The sequence below is a fragment of the Hippichthys cyanospilos genome, chromosome 21, assembly GCF_059441005.1.
Source record: "Hippichthys cyanospilos isolate Australia breed blue-spotted pipefish chromosome 21, RoL_Hcya_1.0, whole genome shotgun sequence".
NCBI lineage: Eukaryota > Metazoa > Chordata > Actinopteri > Syngnathiformes > Syngnathidae > Hippichthys > Hippichthys cyanospilos.
Window position 1 is genome coordinate 7932186 of NC_142389.1, and position 17735 is coordinate 7949920.

Here is a 17735-nt window from a genome sequence, read left to right on the forward strand (position 1 = left end):
CACAATTCTGACCATTTTATTCATAAAGACTACTTACAGACACAATAAACTATTTCCCAATCCCTGGTAAAATTTAATCACGGGAGAAAAGGTTTTTAAAAAGGTTTATTCTTTATTTATAAGCCAGAAGGTTTATGATGCATGATAAAGTAAATAGTAAGAAATCGTTCTTCACTGTTCCATTTCAAACCAAAGCCATTACAAGTCTTTACCCCCCCAAAATTTGAGTACACAAACACAGTAAGTGAAAAGCATATGTATCATCACTTCCTATTTCAAAAATATGGATTATTTACAATTGAATCTCAAATTCCCAAAAGATAATTGGTTAGCTGGCAACACTAAATTGTCTATTTGCATACAGGTCTGTAAGGTTATGTCATGCGGGATTTTGGTCTAGGTTAAATGATGTGATATTCATAGTGTGTCTTCTGTGAAACCGCCAATGATTTTTCAACCGGGTGACACTGGAAAACACCTTGCCGCACAATCCGCATTTCTTCCTCAGTGTGTGACTCTCCAAATGTCGCACAAAACTCTGCGCGTCCTTCATTCGTCTCCCGCAAATGCCACAAATGGACTTGTTTCTCAAGTGAGTCCAGGCGTGCGATTTCAGAGTGTAGAGGTAATGGAACACCTTTCCGCACACATGACAGGCGTACGCTCCCAAGTCATTCTGAATGGCAGGTTTCAGTTTTCCATTTAATGTTAAAGGCTTATTGCCAGGCTTCTTCTTCCTTTTCCTTGATATGAGCGGTTGCAAACTTACAGAAGGGACTACTACTTCACCGAACTGATGAGCAGTAGTGTCTACGTAGACAAACTTCATATCAGAGTCGGGGCCCATACATGCCTCTAAACCTTGTGGTCCACTATGCACGACCTCTTCGACTGGAAGTACGTGCTTTTGATCCTCTAAGACGAAAATCTGCTGGCCCCAGGTATCAGAAATTGCTGCGACATCCACCTTGGAAATCGTGCTGATTGCTGTCGTTTTTTCTAAAGAAGGAAGCAGAGGAATGGCTTTCATCATTATGCACGGTATCAAAGTTCACAGTATCAAGTTTTTCAATAATTATTTAATCATGTACGATTACCTTGAAATGCAAATCAAATACAAATGACGAAAAAAAAAGGTAATTGCGATCAAAGAAAAACACATGATAAAATGTGGAAAGAAAATCTAACACAAATGAACACAATACAAAAGATGAAACCCCACAGCACCTACTCAAAAAAAAAAAAAAAAGTTTTGAGCACATCTTTACACTCACAATGTCAGAGGATAAGGTACATAATAAACAGTATTTCCTTTTTTTGTAGATACATCTTGCTACATTTTTGTTTGGTGCTATTACGTGCACCTTGCCAAACATGGATGTAGACGTACCTGACTCTTGGGTTGTACGTTTTAATGGAAAACCTGTAAAATAAAAATGTACGTTACAAGTCAATTAAATGAGCAAGTGTTGCTTTCGTATTATTAAAGGCGTAGGCCAGTGAGTTAACCTAAGAAAAAAACATCTCCCAGTTTTCACCAGGACACAAATGATGGCAAGTTTTGTTTTAGTTTTTTTAAAGTACGTTTAACACACAAAAGGCAAAACCTTCATTGAAATAATAAAAATAAACAGTGATTCTAAGTGAGCACACTGCGAAGACTCTTTGTTTTTATATTTTACAGTTCAACTCACTCGCATGCATCTTTGGAATCAAAACTGACTTTCAGATTGAAATTGCTTTTGTTACACCCCTTACGTACCGTGCGTCTTCGAAATGTGTTTCATAAAGTTTATTCGCCGAGTTATAATCCTCTTGCAGTAAGGACAATGCCAATGACTTCTACCCTGGATAAGATCTTTGCATGAACATGCTATGACGAACTTGTCTAAAAAAAAAAAAAAAACATTGGACATCATTTACATATTAACATTGGCACCTTTATGTACAGACATTTCTGTTTTGATGCCTACTTATTGCATTTTCGATGAAATGAACAGCATTAGAATAATGCTTTCTTTGCAAATGCAAACTATGGGCCAGAATGGGCTTCACGCAGAAGGAGCATTGGTCACCTACTGCAGCGTTTAGAAAGTCTGTGTAGGAGGTGAAGGCACCCTCCACATCTGTAAGTAAATACAGATTCGAGTTAATGTACACATTATTGGGAATGAGAAATCGCAATCTCTCAACAATAACTAGAAGTGTTGAGCACATACGTGAATCGCCTGGTACACTTGGGTCAGAACCAGGGCCTGCCGGAGAGAAGAAAGGAAGAAATAAGAATGATTTCAAGGCCTATACACCAGAAATACTACTGTTGCAAAGAGTTATTCAATACATTGCACAGAGGTCAGCGCATCTTCACTTTGGCTCTGAGGATTGATGGTTTGCATCTGGGCTCCTGCATCCGTGAGCGGAGTCTGTACAGACACCTTGTAGAGTGGCAAAGTTTGTAGGTTTTCTGGAAGTACTTCCACTGTTGGCCACACTAAAACAAAAAAAGTATTAGGGTCATTGAAGAATCAAAATGACTGAAGAATCTAAATCATCCTTAGACTAGGAAATTTTCTGCACTTTTTAAAATATCTATCGGTAATAGTTTGTACTCCTGTGTACACCGTTTAAAGTGACTATGTAAGATTTAGACCGTTTTTGATTAAGAATAAATAAATACAATTATACATTCCCAAAACTTACAAATAAATGTGTTCTTAATGACCAACAGTATGTTTTAAATATAATCATAGGTCTAGTTATCATTAAATTACATTACATGGGGGGTGGCACTCCTCCGGAAGTCGCCATGTCAGTTATACCTACAGACAGTCGGAGGAGGAGTATGTATTGCTGCAAAGCTCCCACGGGCCATGCAAAAAATTTGACATACTCCCTTTACAGGTACGTAAATATGTACTGGGTGTATTTTGGCCATGAACAATTAGTTTCATTTAAAAAAGCAGACTTTTACTGAATAATCCCTTAAAAATGTACTTTACAGGTCTTTGTTCAATTATTGGTAGCTTATTCAGCATTTCTTTGTTAGTCAATTCAAAACCTTCCAAACTATGGTAACAAAGTGTGGAAACTGCCACAAGCATGCTGCTGCCACAAAATGGGACAGCTCTTAAAGGGATAATGTGTAAGGTTTGGATCGTTTTTCATTACGGATGGCAGGAAGTACTGCAGGTGCTGCCTTTACCATTGTCTGTGGCCATAACAAACATGTGCCGCCTCTGGAGAAGTGCCACCCCATGCAATATAATTTAATGATAACTAGACCAATGGTTATATTTAAAACATAGTGTTGGTCATTAAGAACACAGTCATTTGCAAGTTTTTGGATGTTACAATCATTTAATTTATTCTTTTTTTATTATTAAAAACTGTTTAAATCTTACACAGTGTCCCTTTAATGGAACAGCAAGTGGTTGAATATTTTGTAATTGTACATGAGTTTGTTTCAATTGTACACAAAAAGCAACTTATATTTATTTCTAAGATTCAAAACATTCATTTTTTACCGGCTGAAAATGACTACAGAAATTTAGGATGCTTTACAGTCTCAGCGTTGTTACCGGTCTCGATTTCTTTTACTGTACTTTGAATTAGCACTCAGGATGCCAAATGGGACCATGCTGCCGCTTAGAGGTTAGTCTTAGTACTACATCAACCATCGCTATGGCGCGTGGTGTGTTGAAGGCTATCTTGACTACGTCAAATGCGGTGAAAATCAAGTCAAATATAAACTTTGTACCTATAAAAAAACGTCCTGTGTACTGTACTTCAAATGGTGTCGAAAGGAACGTGAATCCATACTACCAGTACTTATTCGCTACGGTAAGGCTAAAAAATTCGGGGTAATGCAAACGGCAATCTTTCAAGATGTTGAGCTTGTGTGAGTTTACGTTGGCGCAAATGCACTTCACACGGTCCACGTGCAAAGTTGAACCAACCTTGTTCCGGTGGGAAGTTATCATCTCTGATGTTTACGTGGGGAATCGAACAATGGCGACGGTTTTCTTCCTTCAAGCGGCATGCTTGTTCCTCGTATGTAGTAACCGTTTTTTCGACGGCGCCCAATATTTCAGAAACAACAGACTGAAGTCGTTCGGCGATAAAGGATTTAAGCTCTTCAAGTGGTCCCATCTTTACACTCTTAACGTAGTCGTGAACGTCCATAACGGGAAGTACTCGCTCAATGACGCAGTACTTCCGTTAGCTCCTTTCAAAACAAAAGTAACGAGCGTGACTGGGGTCCTCGGTTTACGGCTTTGTTTACATTTTTTTGTAATATATAGTACGTACACACACACACACACACACACACACACACACACACACACACACACACACACACATAGTACTTAGTCGTAAACGGAGGACCTTATTTTAATAGGGTAGCGTATATTGTACGGTATGACTAAACAGCAGAAACTCAGTTGTATCTAATGATGTATACATATTTACAACATATGTAATTTATTGAAAAGTACTTTCTAAATAAGAACTGAAACAACAACGTGGGTAAGGAGTGCAAGGTGAATAAACTCTTGGTTTCGTCTCACATGATGAGGAAGAGATGTTGCATGTGTATCCACAATCATAGAAATGCTGACCATTTGCTCATCACTGTAACTGAAAATCACAGGCAGTCTGTTAAGACAAAATCATTCCAGTAAATGCATAGTTAATATACACATTGGGACATTTATGAATTATTTTCTTGAAACTCATCCGTATTTTAATTCAGCTACATTCTGTTGTCTATTTGTTGGCTGTTAATGTCAACATATGCAAGATGTGCTGCAGCAAATAATTTTGAATTTGTGCTCCTTACCACTGGCATCTACTGTAGCTGGTGTAGATATGTATATATACACAAATATACATTTTTTTAATTTCTAATGCTTTCTGTGTGCCAATTAGATCCATTTTTATACATCGGGCTTCTTGTGCTCGAGTCGTTGGGGGTTGGAAAACAAAGGGCAATTACAACCTGGACACTAATTGGCTGTCATTGTGTTTGGAATAACTTGATAGAATTCTGTTGTGGGTGAAAGGGCGGAAGGAAGACATACAAATTGAAGCACTTGTGAGAGATATTGGTCCAATGGAAAAATAAAAAAGCTTCGCTCAAGGTAGAGTGATATGCATTGTTTGCACACTGCAAAACGTGCCGGACCAAACACAAGGAAAATATTCTTAAAAATTAGGCAAATGTTCTTGTTTTAAGCAAAAAAAAATCTGGGGTAAGAATTATTTTCCTGCCAAGAACATCTAATTCAAGACTTTTTTCTTAAAGTTTTTGAGAACAATTTGACTTCAAAAAACAGTCAGAAATTCGCAATTTAAGCAAGTTGCAAATTAAATTTAAGCAAATCGTTCACTTCATAAGGTCTAACTTCAAAATAATTCTGTTTTCAATGGACTTGTATTTACATAGGAGTTTTCTAATTCAGTACTCAAAGCGATTTACTCTGACTTTTTATCTTCTGATAACACAACATTCTTATCAACTGGGTGTTCAGTGTCTTGCTCAAGGACACCTCAACAGGGTCACACTGGTGCTGGGATCGAACACACATTCTCTCGGTTGGCAAGTAACCAATAAAAATCTTCTCGATAAATCCTTCAAAATGGAGCCCAAAGCATTTTTTTTTTCTCAAAGCATTATTTTTCCTCCTAGCCTAGATTGAAGTAAACTGTCCTAAAGTACTGTAAAATGGAAGCGATATTTTCTAAATTCTTTATATTACACCCGTGTAAAATTACAATTATAAAACAACCCTAAAAATATTTCAAAATATTTATTAATTAAAGCAAAGATTGCAATGCAGTACATATAAATAACAATAATTTGAATACCTAATTTAACTTAAATTACAAGAAAACATAAGTGTCTTGCTGAAATTGATAACAACGCTTATGAGTCCGCTCTTAAAACGGAAAAAATGCCTTGGTCTTAAGCTGAATATATTGAATATCACCTTTTTATCTTATTATGAGAAAAAATATGAAGGTTTTGAGCAAATAAATCTTAATAAGAAAATGCTGCATTTAACATCTTGAAATACGCAAAAATGAGCAAATATTTCTTATTTTACGCCTTTTTTTTTTTTTTACATTCTTAAAATGGACTTTTTGCAGTGCATGGCTTGCTTCCCGCAGAAGCCACTCAAGTTTAGCCAACCTCTTCAATGCAAAGCACACAGCTATGAATGCAGCCAAAGCTAACGATAGTAACAAAAAAAAAAATGCTAATTTAACGAGCCATAGGAAAGCCAAAACTCAAAAGCAACGGACACTATGGACCATGTTTTATTTTGATATTACTTTCACATCATTTGATAATCATAGAATTTAAATGGTTCCAACTGCATCTGTTAAGGAAAATACGACGACTGAAGCCACTTACTCAACAACACTTATTTTTTAATCACTCACCTACTCGGTGTTAGTGGAGAACGACATTGTTTGATTTGGGACGGTGGGAGGTTGATCGGCAGCTTTTTTAAGCAGCAACGGAGCGTCCATCCAAGATCTGATTTTATCACACTGCTGGTAAGCCAAGTTACAGCGAAACCCTCGAGGACAGCAGTGGGACAAGTCTGAGCAGCACACAGCCTGGAGGACCCCGGGATTATAAACATTAGTGTAACAATTTCAAATGATCGCATTTACTTACATCGGGGTATCCGCAGCAGCTGTACCCATGCTCGGTCTGGCAGCAGGTCGCGTGATCCGAGCAGATGGTTTGGTCAGGACATTTGATGTTACAAGACACCAAGGCCCCCAATGTTAGCCACAAACCCAGCCGCAACATCTGGAGTTTTATTCTAAAACCACTCGTGAGAAAATCTGAAGTTTTAGTCAACAATTTCAGGATGGAAATTTATACCGAGTAGAAAATGAGTTGCCTTTGTCTATTCCCCCAACAGCTTCCTGTATTAGAATAAGCGCACTTCTGTTTATGACAGAATAAATCTCACTTCTCTTCATTCAATCCTGAAACGTTTACACCACACCTACTTCAGATTACAGTCAGGGCTCCGCCCCCAAATGCAGTTAATGACAACGCTTAAAAGTTGCTTAAAAGTTAACAGTCTTCTAAGGTCACAACCACATAGCCTTGACTTAAGTTGAATTGTTTTGTCGTAATTAAAGTTTAGACTATTGTAAAATAGCAAAACATCGTCCCTCGTTTAGGAACACGATGAAAAATGAGACGCAAACATATGATACAATTCTACAAGCACAAAAAATTATCAGTAAATATGGCTGTGACACACATACACTATCACTGTTCTGTAAACAGCAACATTTTTTTGCAGGTAGGTTGTCTGTATAGCAGTTCAGAATTATGAAAATAAATCAGAAAAAGCATTGAGCTAATTGAGCTACTTATATGATAAATCTTTAAAAGGTCCAACCTTAGTTAATTGCAATGATGGTTAAACTGTGACTTTATTATTGAAATCCTCGTTCATACACGTGCACTGTTGTGCAGCGCTGAACAAAAACATGTTTTATCATACAGTTCCAACTTCAATATGAGGCTGGCGTGACATCAAGCGTTCAGCTTGACATGCGGAAGAGAAAGCAGAGAACGTCTAAAAGGTAGAGTTCAGTCACAAGGGAACGTGACTGCTACTGTATGTATAAACAAGGAGTTGGGGGGGGGGTGTTGATTCACCTGATTCATCAAGGCTTCATAACCTCAGCACAGCACTGTAAATTGTCCAACTCTGAGCTGAATGTTTATGATGGTTTAAAAAAAAAAAAAAAAAAGCAGGGTAATGAGAATTCAAGTCACAGTTAATCCAGCTCAGACTCTGACTGAGATGTTGTCCTCCTTTTCTTTTTCCTGTCGTGCTTCTTGTGCCTCTTTTTCCGCTTTTTCTTCGATTTGTCCTGTTGAAAATATGTTTTTTTTTTAAATTTCTTCACTCAGATGAAAACAGAACAAATATGTGTCAATGTGCGGGGACATTTGGTACTGTAATCTTACTGTGATTTTCTCTTTTTCATCACAACTTCTCTTTTTCTTCTTGGTGTCAGCCTGAGAGGAACGGGAGAAACAAAATTTAAATAAAACCCATGGAAACAAAGGAAGTTGTTTAACAAACCCAATGGAAAAAAACCTTCACTTCATTAGAATGGACTTTTTGATGAGAAGCTTCACCAACAGCCCATGAAATGTACTGTTGATTTTACAGTAAGTGGTACCTTGACTTACGAAAATGTTTATCAGTAGTTTAGATAAAAGGGTTACCAAAACTCGCCTTGATATTGCAGAAGTAATTAAATTATATTTCTAGTATGTTTAAACACAAGTGGAGCACACCACTCATGGGAACGAATTCTTAAAACTTGGCAAAAAAACAACTACATTAATGTAGCAAAATGTGCACAATATATTTATGTGTTATACTGCCCTCTGTTGGCCATGGCGCACAAATCAACCTAAGTAGCAAAACACCACATTGGCTTATCAGAAGCGATTTAGTTTTTTAGTCTTAGAAATTGAAACAAAAGGTAAAAATGAACAAAGCTAAAAAGTAAAACAAACACACTTACAAGGCGTGTGTTATGTGAAACTGAATTATTAGTTTGTCAACACTGGTAAATCCCTGGAATGGCTGCCTATCCATCAAATCAGAATAGGCACGATGTTGCATGCCCTAGCCCTGCCCTAGGTTGTCATGGTAACAAGAGCCAGACAGCATTTGATGGGAGAGAACCTGTGCCCCCAAAAAGAAGTGGCTTTTTAGAGTGCGGCAATTCTAGATTAATTGAGTTTTGGGGCAAAATCTTGAGATGTGGACCTTCAATTCTTACCATTCTATCACCATCAGATGTTTTTGGTTCACATTTTTTTTTCTTTGGATGATTTTTGTCAACAACATTTAGCACCTTAATAGAAATTCATAAATGGAAAAAAAACATGCACGACATCCAAGTATCGGTAGGTGCATTCACATTTGAACAAGCTTTAAATCACCTTATTGTTATCACCTTCTTCCTTGATTCTTTTCTTTTTCTTCTTGGGGCAAAAAAAAAAAAAAAAACATTAAGAGTGAATGTTGGGATGTTGACAAAATAACCTCACATCCTTTAATTCTCGAATGAACAAACTTTGCTATTGGAAAAAAAAAAAAGACCTTTCTCTCGGCATCTGAGTCTTCATCTGAGTCATCTGATGCTCTCCTGGCTGATGACCTCTTTCTTTTTCGCTTTTTCTTTACCGTCTTCTTTTCGAGCTGTGCACACACAAATTTGAGTTCAGATGAGCTCGAGTAGCGGGCCCAAAATTCACTAATTTTGGTCTGAGGTGATATGACATTTTTTAAATGGGATTTTTAACTTGAAAGTGCTCGAAAATGCTAAAAGTTACCTCATCTTCAGATTCTGAGGACGAGCTGCTGGAAGAATCAGAACTCGATGAGGAGGAGGAAGAAGATGAAGAATGCTTGAGCAGAACACAACAAAAGCGGGGTTCGTGAGATTTGAACTTGCTTGTTTGAAGAAACAATAACTTGACTAAATAGAACAATCAATGTGGTGAAAACTGGGGGCCAGCCCTCACCCTACTGGCTTTCTTCTTCTTTTCTTTTTTCTGGACACAGATTAAAAGTTCACCATGAGATATGAGGGATATTTAAGTGAGGTGCATTTCTAATGTGTGTATACCACACCTCCTTCTTTTCTTTCTTCTCCTCCTTTTCTCGCTCCACCTTGTTTTTGTCTTTTTCTTTGTCCTTGTCACTTAACATCTTCTCTCGATTCTTTGCCAGCTCTTTCTTCCATCTCTGTGACAGAGGAAAAAATTCAAAAAGAGTGCCTAAGACAAATGATGTATATCCAAGTTCAAGATGCTTATTTTCATTTGCAAATTCATGTTGGTGAACAAGAGCGACATCCGCTTTCGCACCTCATTCATTTTGTCCTCGAAGTCAGCCAGGGCTCGTGAGCCTTTCTTTTTCTTCTCCAGCTGCTCCTTTATTTCTTCCCTGAATAAAAAACAGAACAAATAATTTAGATTTATTGGTTCTCTGTTATAATATGCTCTTAAAAAGAAAATCAAATAATGTGTAGGCCTTTTAAGAGTATTTATTGTTGTAAACTGAATTACATTCTTCAAGTGTTTTGGGATTCTACTTTGTTTTATTGTTAATAATCCATCCATCCAACTTCTAGTGCTGTATTCTGGGGTCGGGTCGCAGGGGCAGCAGCTTCAGCAGGGAAGCCCAGACTTCCCTCTCCCCGGCCATTTTGTCCAGTTCCTCCAGGAGGATCCCCAGATGTTCCCAGGTCAGCCGAGAAACATAGTCCCTCCAGCGTGTCCTGGGTCGTCCCTGGGGCCTCCTCCCTGTGGACATGCCCGGAACACCTCACCAGGGAGGCATCCTAACCAGATACCGGAAGCAACTAAACTGGCTCCTCTCAACGCGGAGGAGCAGCAGCTTGACGCTGAGACCCTCTCGGATGACCAAGCTTCAACCTATCTCTAAGGGAGAGCCCGGAAACCCAGCGGAGGAAATTCATTCCGGCCGTTTGAATCCATTCTTTCGGTCACGACCCTCAGCTCGTGACCATAGGCAAATTGTTAAGAACAATAACAATAATATTAATAATAATGGTGTCAATTCAATATGTTTATTGTCATGTGCACAGTGTAGAAACAAGTTTATTTGTACAATGAAATTCTTACTTTGTCATCCACGTGAATATTGTAAAATAAGTACGACATTAAGACAAAGAGCAAGGTATAAACAACAAATACTAGGTAACAGAGCACAAGTAGGAATTGTGAATGGGTAGATTAAATACAAACGCCTTACAACCCTGCACAGGGCAGGAAAGCTGCCAAAATACGGAATATTTTGCTCTATCTTCCCTCATATGTATACATTTTCTTCGCTCAATCTACTCCTTAATATGCTCAGAATGTAAGTCTTTTCATTCATCAGGAGTTCATTATTACTGCCCTTCTGGCTCTATTTCTCTTTTTTTGTTTTATTGCCTATCTTATTATTTGCTCAATTATGGAATGTAGTCTGCTCGGGCAAGTGAACAGAATAAGAATTATATTGTGTGGACTATGCTTATGACAGTAAAACTCTTGAATCTTCAATAATCCACAGGATACCTTCAGTCATGTGCAAGTGTGCATGAAAATACTGATAACATGCACGTGTGCATGACTAGTTAGGTAAAGGTTTTTATAAGTGGTGTGAAAAGCAGCGGTATAAGTAAATAAGCTACCAAAAAATGACATTGTGTTCTTCCACCATATACCCACCATGTCGGTCGAGGTCTGCCTAAATAATCCTGTATGGTCGGTCCTGAGTTCTGGATCGGCCCCCTGGATCGTGCGGCGGCAATTGGATTTACATAGGCCTGTAATTTCAAACATAACACGCGTTGAACAAATATCGTCGAAAGAAAATATTAAAGAGGATAGGCAGTTGTATAAATCGTTACAGTAGCAATATTCAGACATAAAAAAACATGAATAATGTCATAATCAGTGTAAATATTTTGATTAAATTACTTCTAGACTATAAATATAACACCAACTGACTATACTAAAAGGAGTGGTAAATGAATGTGACACTTGACAGCTCCTACTGCGTTTGTAACCTCTGGCCGAGTAAATCAAGGATCCCGTTTGTTTCCCCGGGAGCGTCGTCAACAATAACACTGCAACAACCAGTACAACAAGCAAAATCGGCATGCCCGCGCCGAATGTTTTTAAACGTGTACACCTTTTAATCGTAGCCACTTGAATCGCATTTTGTACAAAGTGCTCAAGGTATAGCAAAATGATTCAGTTAAAATGAGTAATCTCGTGTTTTAGAAGCTTCTGCAGATACCATAGCATTGCGCGACAAACCGCAATCAACGCACATAATTATAATTCAATGCCACGGTGTGAAATTAATAAGATTACAGCAGCTCATCTTATATGGTAGTGATGTTAAAAATGTGGCTTTTGTTTTATTGACAATTATGTGAGGGCCTATCAGCGCGTCTGAGCTGTACTTGTCAAAGGCTAATTTGTCTCATTCACACAAAAACATAGTTCGGTAACTTACCACTCGATTGTCCCTCTTGCCCATTTTCTCTTAATTACAAGATAGGGATCTCATCAAACTGCAAGAACATTTGTATTTTCTTGTTGATAGTGGCTAATGATAGCCACATCAAAACGCTTTTCTTGCTAGGCGCTTTGTCTCATTCTGGGTATGGAAAAAACGTCGGGCCAAGCTTACTGTGAAGAGCTGCTGCCCCCGACTGGTCATCTATAGATGACACGCAGACTGATGAACTCGGTACCAAACAGTCCCCCCCTTTTTACTGCTTTATTTTTACTACAGAGCTGGCAAACATAGTCGCACAGTGAACTTAATGATTAGAGGTACTTTAAATTTAAAAAAAAATGTATAAGCAAAGCAAATACTTAAAAATACTTTCAAATGCACCACACGTTTGGCAAATTTCAGTTTATTTCAGTAAATTTCAAGTTTATTATTTGTCTGTCACTAATTTGCTAACTTCATTATTTTTCATGTAAAATGATTGTTTTAAAACGTGCCACTTGCTAGCCACCGAACATGACGTCACATTGGCTCAGGTAATAACCAATCACAGCTGAGTCTCCAAATATCACATGATCTGACACTCAGCATTTGGCACAATGTTTTCGAATGTATTTTTAGAATAATCCAAAATAATGAATTCATAAAATTAGTAATGGACAAAATAGTAACATTTTACCGCTAAAATAGATAAATAAGTCATCTCTTGAAATGCAAAAATATAAAAGAATACTTGGACCCCACCTTGAGAACCATTGTCTTACAGTGATGGCATTATTATCTCCCTGCACTTCATAAAAAGTCCTGGTATGCCAGGCTAAAATTAGGAAGTGTTGGTACACAGCTGTACCGCTGTATATCGGTAAAACGGAAAAAATACTTTAGTATAATAAACATTTGTACTGTTATGTTTTATGTGTGTCTTCTGGAGAGTTTATAGGGTAAAACTACATCCTAGCCAGTAGGTTTTCATCACTGTAAACTAAAATTAAGAATAACTAAGTTAAATGGGTGACAGTAATGACTGAAAATGAACTATGGAAATGCCTTCACAGCTCATGACATGTAGTAGTCTTGCACACATTCCGTGTTGAGCAACAACGATATGCAACCAAACCCCTTTTTTGAGGGTGTCCGACACGCCACAGTTTGTAGCTTTTTGCACGTCTTGCTTCCTTTAAAGCTGCTGTGTCATCACCTGTCCGTTTTTGGTCAAACTGAATGACACCCAGACAAGCTAGACCATTTACTTGCATGGTTATATTGTGTGTGTGCATGTGTGTGTGTATATATATATATATATATATATATATATATATATATATATATACATACACACACAATCAATTCCAACAGATTTTTTTCATAAAAAGCGGCTTTTTATTCAGCTGGCGTAAACAACAATAAGACACCAATTCTTGAATCAATTAAAAAAAGACCATGATTGTTTTGTTCCGAGTCCCAATTTGATGTGCTGAAAATGTGACGCGGGAACATGTGAATTGAGTTACGTGATGGATCAAGCTTTATGCTTCAAAACAGCGAAACCTCTAAAAGCACAATAGCGGAATTCAGTTTTATGTTTGAAATGTGATACTGTTACTGGCTAAGAAAAACAATATACAGTGATTGTATCAAACTTTAAAACACTAAAGCAGTCATTACCAAAAGTTCTATCAATCTAAAATATTTTAAGCGTTCATTGCATTGTATGTCAAGACATCAGATGAGTCATTTCCAAAGAGAATGTTCACACAGTGCTTAGTCAAGCTGAAGTTTTGTCGATTATGTTCACCGATTAGCAATAAAATGTTGCTTTTGTGGCAAAACAGTTCATACAGGCAGTTATATTCAGACAGTAATGACTACAGTAACAAAGTGATAACTAGGACTGACAGTAGGATAGGATCAATGGCATGATCGTCGGATAGCTTGAAGAGAACCTGAAGGAGTTGTATTATGGTCAGTTAGTAGCCGGAGGATGTGCAAACTGTGCAAAAGGTTTGGACACCCATACAAAAAAAAAAAACAAAACCTGAGAAAGAATGAGTTTGTATGTTGGAAAGTGTTTGCGTATGTGTGCTAGCAGCACGACCAGTTAAGAAAAAGTACACCAGTGTTAAAGTATGTTACTGTTCTGCGAGAACTACTATATAGAAAAATACATCTCTGCAACTTGCTATTTTTTTCATTGCTGATAAAAAAAAAAAGAACATTGCGGGACATACCTCTAAAATAATGAAAACAAAAATTTAAGATATTTGTGCATTATTTGAAAAAAAAAAAAAGCACCCAAATTTGCAGCCATTCTCAAACTGAAAGAAATTCAACAAGCACCCGCAGAACCCGCCAGACATTTTCAACAAAATGCTCCTGCCATACAACATTCCACTGACCCTCATTATGCTACCTGATCCGCTTTTGTGACATTTCTACAGGCTGACAATGCAAATATCAAACATGTTCTATCATTTCTTCTGCACTACAAACAGTACAATATAGTCATCTAGCCATTTATACATTCCTTACATCGTCAATTCATCCTTACACAGGTTCAGTAATCCTCTATACAGTTGGTGTAAGAATACTGTATGCCCCGGCATCTTAAAAATCAAGTACAAAACTTGATAAAACATGCATATAAGACTTAGCAATAAAATTAAAATTAAATACAGAATATTGGTTGCGTAATTCTATGCCAAATGTACTGTTGATGCGTGCTGGTGGGACGAAAGCCACCTCTTGCAAGCGTGTGCGTTACTGTCACATGAATATAAAAAAAAATAAAGTTTATATGATACCTTGATGGCTGACAATCAGCGCGTCAGAAACATCAAAGGAGTGGCAAGAACTTTTCATTTTCATCATTGCCGCAGCACCAGTATCAGCCCATGATGACGAATGCCTTTAAGTGTGCTTGAGCCCAAAGTTGCAAAGACCATTAGAATCCTGCTACTGGTCTGCAGTTGCTCGGGGTGTCCTCTGGGTGGCAGTATAATGTTTGTAAGGCCTGCAATGACGGCGGCAGTAAATGGCAGTTTGTCATGACTCATTTTGTTTGGCGTCTTTGGGTACATCAGTGCACACTTGACGTGTCCGTAAATGCGGCCCCGCTTGTGCTTCACAAGTCCTTAAAGTAGACGAAAAGATCTGGCATCGAGGCGCCGTTTGCGTGAGAAAGGGCTCAACAATGGTCGCAGTGGCAACTGATTAGTCCCAGTCATAGAAGTGTCTTTGCATTGATAATGTAGTCGATCATCAACATTTTACAACCCAAAAGCAGCAATTTCAATCCATCAGTTCATGGAAAGAGGACAGCGTTTGTGCACATCCTCATTCCTGGCATCACCTCCTTCGGAGTACTCTCCAAGAAGGGGGTTAAGTATACTTTTCCCACCACCTGATTGTTCATGCTTTGTTCTGATATACCGCAATTAATCACAGTGGATTAACGGTGAACGGAAATGCAAAACACAAAATGATACCGGGATTCATCCTCTTTTCTCGATAATGCAGCCAGATTGGTAATTTATGCACATGTATTCACAGGATCGAAAGTTCAACTTGTAAACGAGGAAGCAGCACTTAATTAAAGGTAATGGCAGACTTGTAGCTAAAAAGAAGTTATTTAGGCACAATCATGTTTAAAAGATACTTAGATGAATACATAAAAGCATAACTTTGTGTTTTATATTTCGACTTAATCCACTTTACGCCTATTTTCCCCGCGCTAGGAGACATGGTTTATATGATTGAACAATCAAGCATGATCAAGATGGGTGGGTGAATACTTTTTTTTTCAGACAAAGATGAGGGGCAAGGAGGACTCTCAGGCTGTCCTCTCTTCAATAGTGGGCTTGTTGCTGGGGATAGGCTGTGCCGCATACACGCTGCGACTGAGGCTGTCCACGCTTTGGAAATAAGGGTGGGTAAGTGCAGCAAATGCAGATATCCTCCTGGAGGGATTGAAGGCGAGGAATTGCTGTACAGAGAATAAAAGAAGAAAAAAATTGATATTTGGGAGACTGTTGGCAATGACCGTCCAGTTGATATTGATTGTAAGTCTCTGGCCCCTATAAAATATTATTTTCAGCCAAGTATCCCTAAACCTGCACAAAAGCATTTTTCAATAAAAAATAAATAATCAAATTCATTAAAACTTTGGAGCTACATTTGTGTAGTATTTTATGGAAAATTGCATCTCAATGCACATCTATATAAAACCCAACACATTAAAAGCAATCTTTTGCAAAGGGGATACTAGAACACAACTTAGCAATAAATTGCTTGACGTTCCAACTAATTTGCTCTTAATTTGAAAAGGGAAATGTAACCTTCCTACCACAGTATTAAAAGCATTACATTATGAATAATTGATAACTGCAGAAACCCTGTTAAGGTCTCGTCCTCCCTGAAGCGGCTTCACATACCCCAAATTTGAGAACCACTGGTATAAACGATACGTACCAATAAGAGGGCCCGCCCTTGCTCGTCTATGTCAGGAACCAAGTCTTCTATTGGCTTAGCAGGCTGTGGGGTGAAGGCACTCTGTGGAAGGGCCACCTCCTGGGGCCAGTCTTCTGCTGAAGGTACCCCAACAACACTGTAGGGATGATAAGCATTGCATTCATTCACTCCGTTTGATGCGAGTAGTCAGTCACACTGATACGTAAATACTTACTCGAAAATTTTTCCCAGCTGATCAACATCTGAGTTACCGCGAAATAGAGGTCTGCGAAGGAGAACAAACATTTCAGTGTGATTCGCTACTGCTCAGTGGTGAGTGTTGAGTGCTGGTCCGTGTTCATTCAACTATAATAAACTGGCAAATTCGACAACAAAAAGCACATTTTGCATCGTATTCATGGTTTCTATAATTGCAATGTACTCGTAATGGTGGGATTAAGACATTGATGATTCTTCTCCTTTCGTCTTTTCATTTAAGGGGGCACCACAGCGAATCAATTCCATCCAAGTCTGTCTCGTGGATTCTCGTCTTACACCAACGACCTTCACGTCCTATTTGGCTACATTTATAAACCTAAACCTTTGGCCTAGGAATTCAAAGATCAGCTCTTCTTCTACTTTCATATTCAAAATCTCTACTCTGTACATTTCTCAACCCTCTCAGAATAAAGACCTGGATTACAACAGGTAGATACATCTCCACTGAACCTGACTCAGGTCCTCAATATATCATCTAACTTGAGATATTATCCCAAGCTTTCTTTTCACAAGTGACGACTGTTGTGAGAGCACAGCGTGGAAGGTTGCCCTTCGCTGTCACCCCTATTGATATCCAAGCAAACGTCCACGAGCTGAAGGAGACAAGCCGAGCCGTCTTTCCCTTTTCATAATGTGTCAAAGTCCACCAAAAAAATGAGCCACACAGCACTTTTTGTTGACAACAAAGAGGCAATTAGTCAGAGCATTTTTGTATTGTTCTGGGTAAACGCTCTAAAACGGATGCATTCTATATCAAATTAGTGGTATGTAAAATCATTTTAAGGCTTGCAAATGATGTGATATTACTTTTCGTATTCGAATAAATGTTATTCAAACACAAATATATGGAAAGAATTGATCTGTTTTGAGTTATGCGGTTATAGGTTGACCCCCCTAATATGGAGG

The 17735-nt window shown here is 38.2% G+C and overlaps 3 protein-coding genes across 5 annotated transcripts in view; all 3 read right to left on the bottom strand.

Moving 5' to 3' along the window:
* Positions 1 to 89: 89 nt before the first annotated feature.
* LOC148406452 (uncharacterized) lies at positions 90 to 4280 on the bottom strand. The gene is made up of 7 exons (XM_088405260.1): positions 3957 to 4280; positions 2342 to 2491; positions 2220 to 2255; positions 1974 to 2126; positions 1763 to 1888; positions 1391 to 1423; positions 90 to 999 (listed from the first exon to the last, which is right to left on the bottom strand). The coding sequence occupies exons 1-7, from the start codon at positions 4180 to 4182 to the stop codon at positions 380 to 382; spliced, it is 1344 nt and encodes a 447-aa protein (XP_088261386.1). The 5' UTR covers positions 4183 to 4280; the 3' UTR covers positions 90 to 379.
* A 3168-nt stretch (positions 4281 to 7448) lies between these two features.
* fam133b (family with sequence similarity 133 member B) lies at positions 7449 to 12261 on the bottom strand. 3 transcript variants are annotated; one of them, XM_088405262.1, is made up of 10 exons: positions 12102 to 12261; positions 11306 to 11403; positions 9935 to 10013; positions 9699 to 9812; positions 9590 to 9619; positions 9398 to 9472; positions 9165 to 9263; positions 9005 to 9043; positions 8012 to 8062; positions 7449 to 7914 (listed from the first exon to the last, which is right to left on the bottom strand). In XM_088405262.1, exons 1-10 carry the CDS (start codon positions 12123 to 12125, stop codon positions 7819 to 7821), a joined length of 705 nt encoding a protein of 234 aa, XP_088261388.1. In that variant the 5' UTR covers positions 12126 to 12261; the 3' UTR covers positions 7449 to 7818. The 3 variants fall into 3 exon arrangements, with proteins under 3 accessions (XP_088261388.1, XP_088261387.1, XP_088261389.1); XM_088405261.1 differs by having other exon boundaries at positions 9005 to 9046; XM_088405263.1 differs by lacking the exon at positions 9005 to 9043.
* Positions 12262 to 14381: 2120 nt separating this feature from the next.
* cdk6 (cyclin dependent kinase 6) overlaps positions 14382 to 17735 on the bottom strand; it is a 34968-nt gene continuing 31614 nt past the window's right edge. The window contains exons 6-8 of the mRNA XM_088405299.1: positions 16786 to 16836; positions 16572 to 16707; positions 14382 to 16086 (exon numbers count right to left, since the gene is read on the bottom strand). Of these exons, the coding sequence (XP_088261425.1) occupies positions 15934 to 16086; positions 16572 to 16707; positions 16786 to 16836 (340 nt within the window). The 3' untranslated portion in view covers positions 14382 to 15933. The remainder of the gene's footprint in view (positions 16087 to 16571; positions 16708 to 16785; positions 16837 to 17735) is intronic.

What these genes read in the sequence shown, in the direction of transcription:
- fam133b (XM_088405261.1), bottom strand. Translation starts at nt 12,125, where the DNA reads ATGGGCAAGAGGGACAATCGAGTG. An exon ending in CCTCAGAATCTGAAGATGAG is followed by an intron (nt 9,264 to 9,397) that starts GTAACTTTTAGC and finishes GTGTGTGCACAG; the next exon opens with CTCGAAAAGAAGACGGTAAA. An exon ending in ATGAAAAAGAGAAAATCACA is followed by an intron (nt 7,915 to 8,011) that starts GTAAGATTACAG and finishes TATTTTCAACAG; the next exon opens with GACAAATCGAAGAAAAAGCG.
- LOC148406452 (XM_088405260.1), bottom strand. Translation starts at nt 4,182, where the DNA reads ATGGACGTTCACGACTACGTTAAGAGTGTAAAGATGGGACCACTTGAA. An exon ending in AAGTGTACCAGGCGATTCAC is followed by an intron (nt 2,127 to 2,219) that starts GTATGTGCTCAA and finishes ATTTACTTACAG; the next exon opens with ATGTGGAGGGTGCCTTCACC. An exon ending in ACACATTTCGAAGACGCACG is followed by an intron (nt 1,424 to 1,762) that starts GTACGTAAGGGG and finishes TTTATTTTACAG; the next exon opens with GTTTTCCATTAAAACGTACA.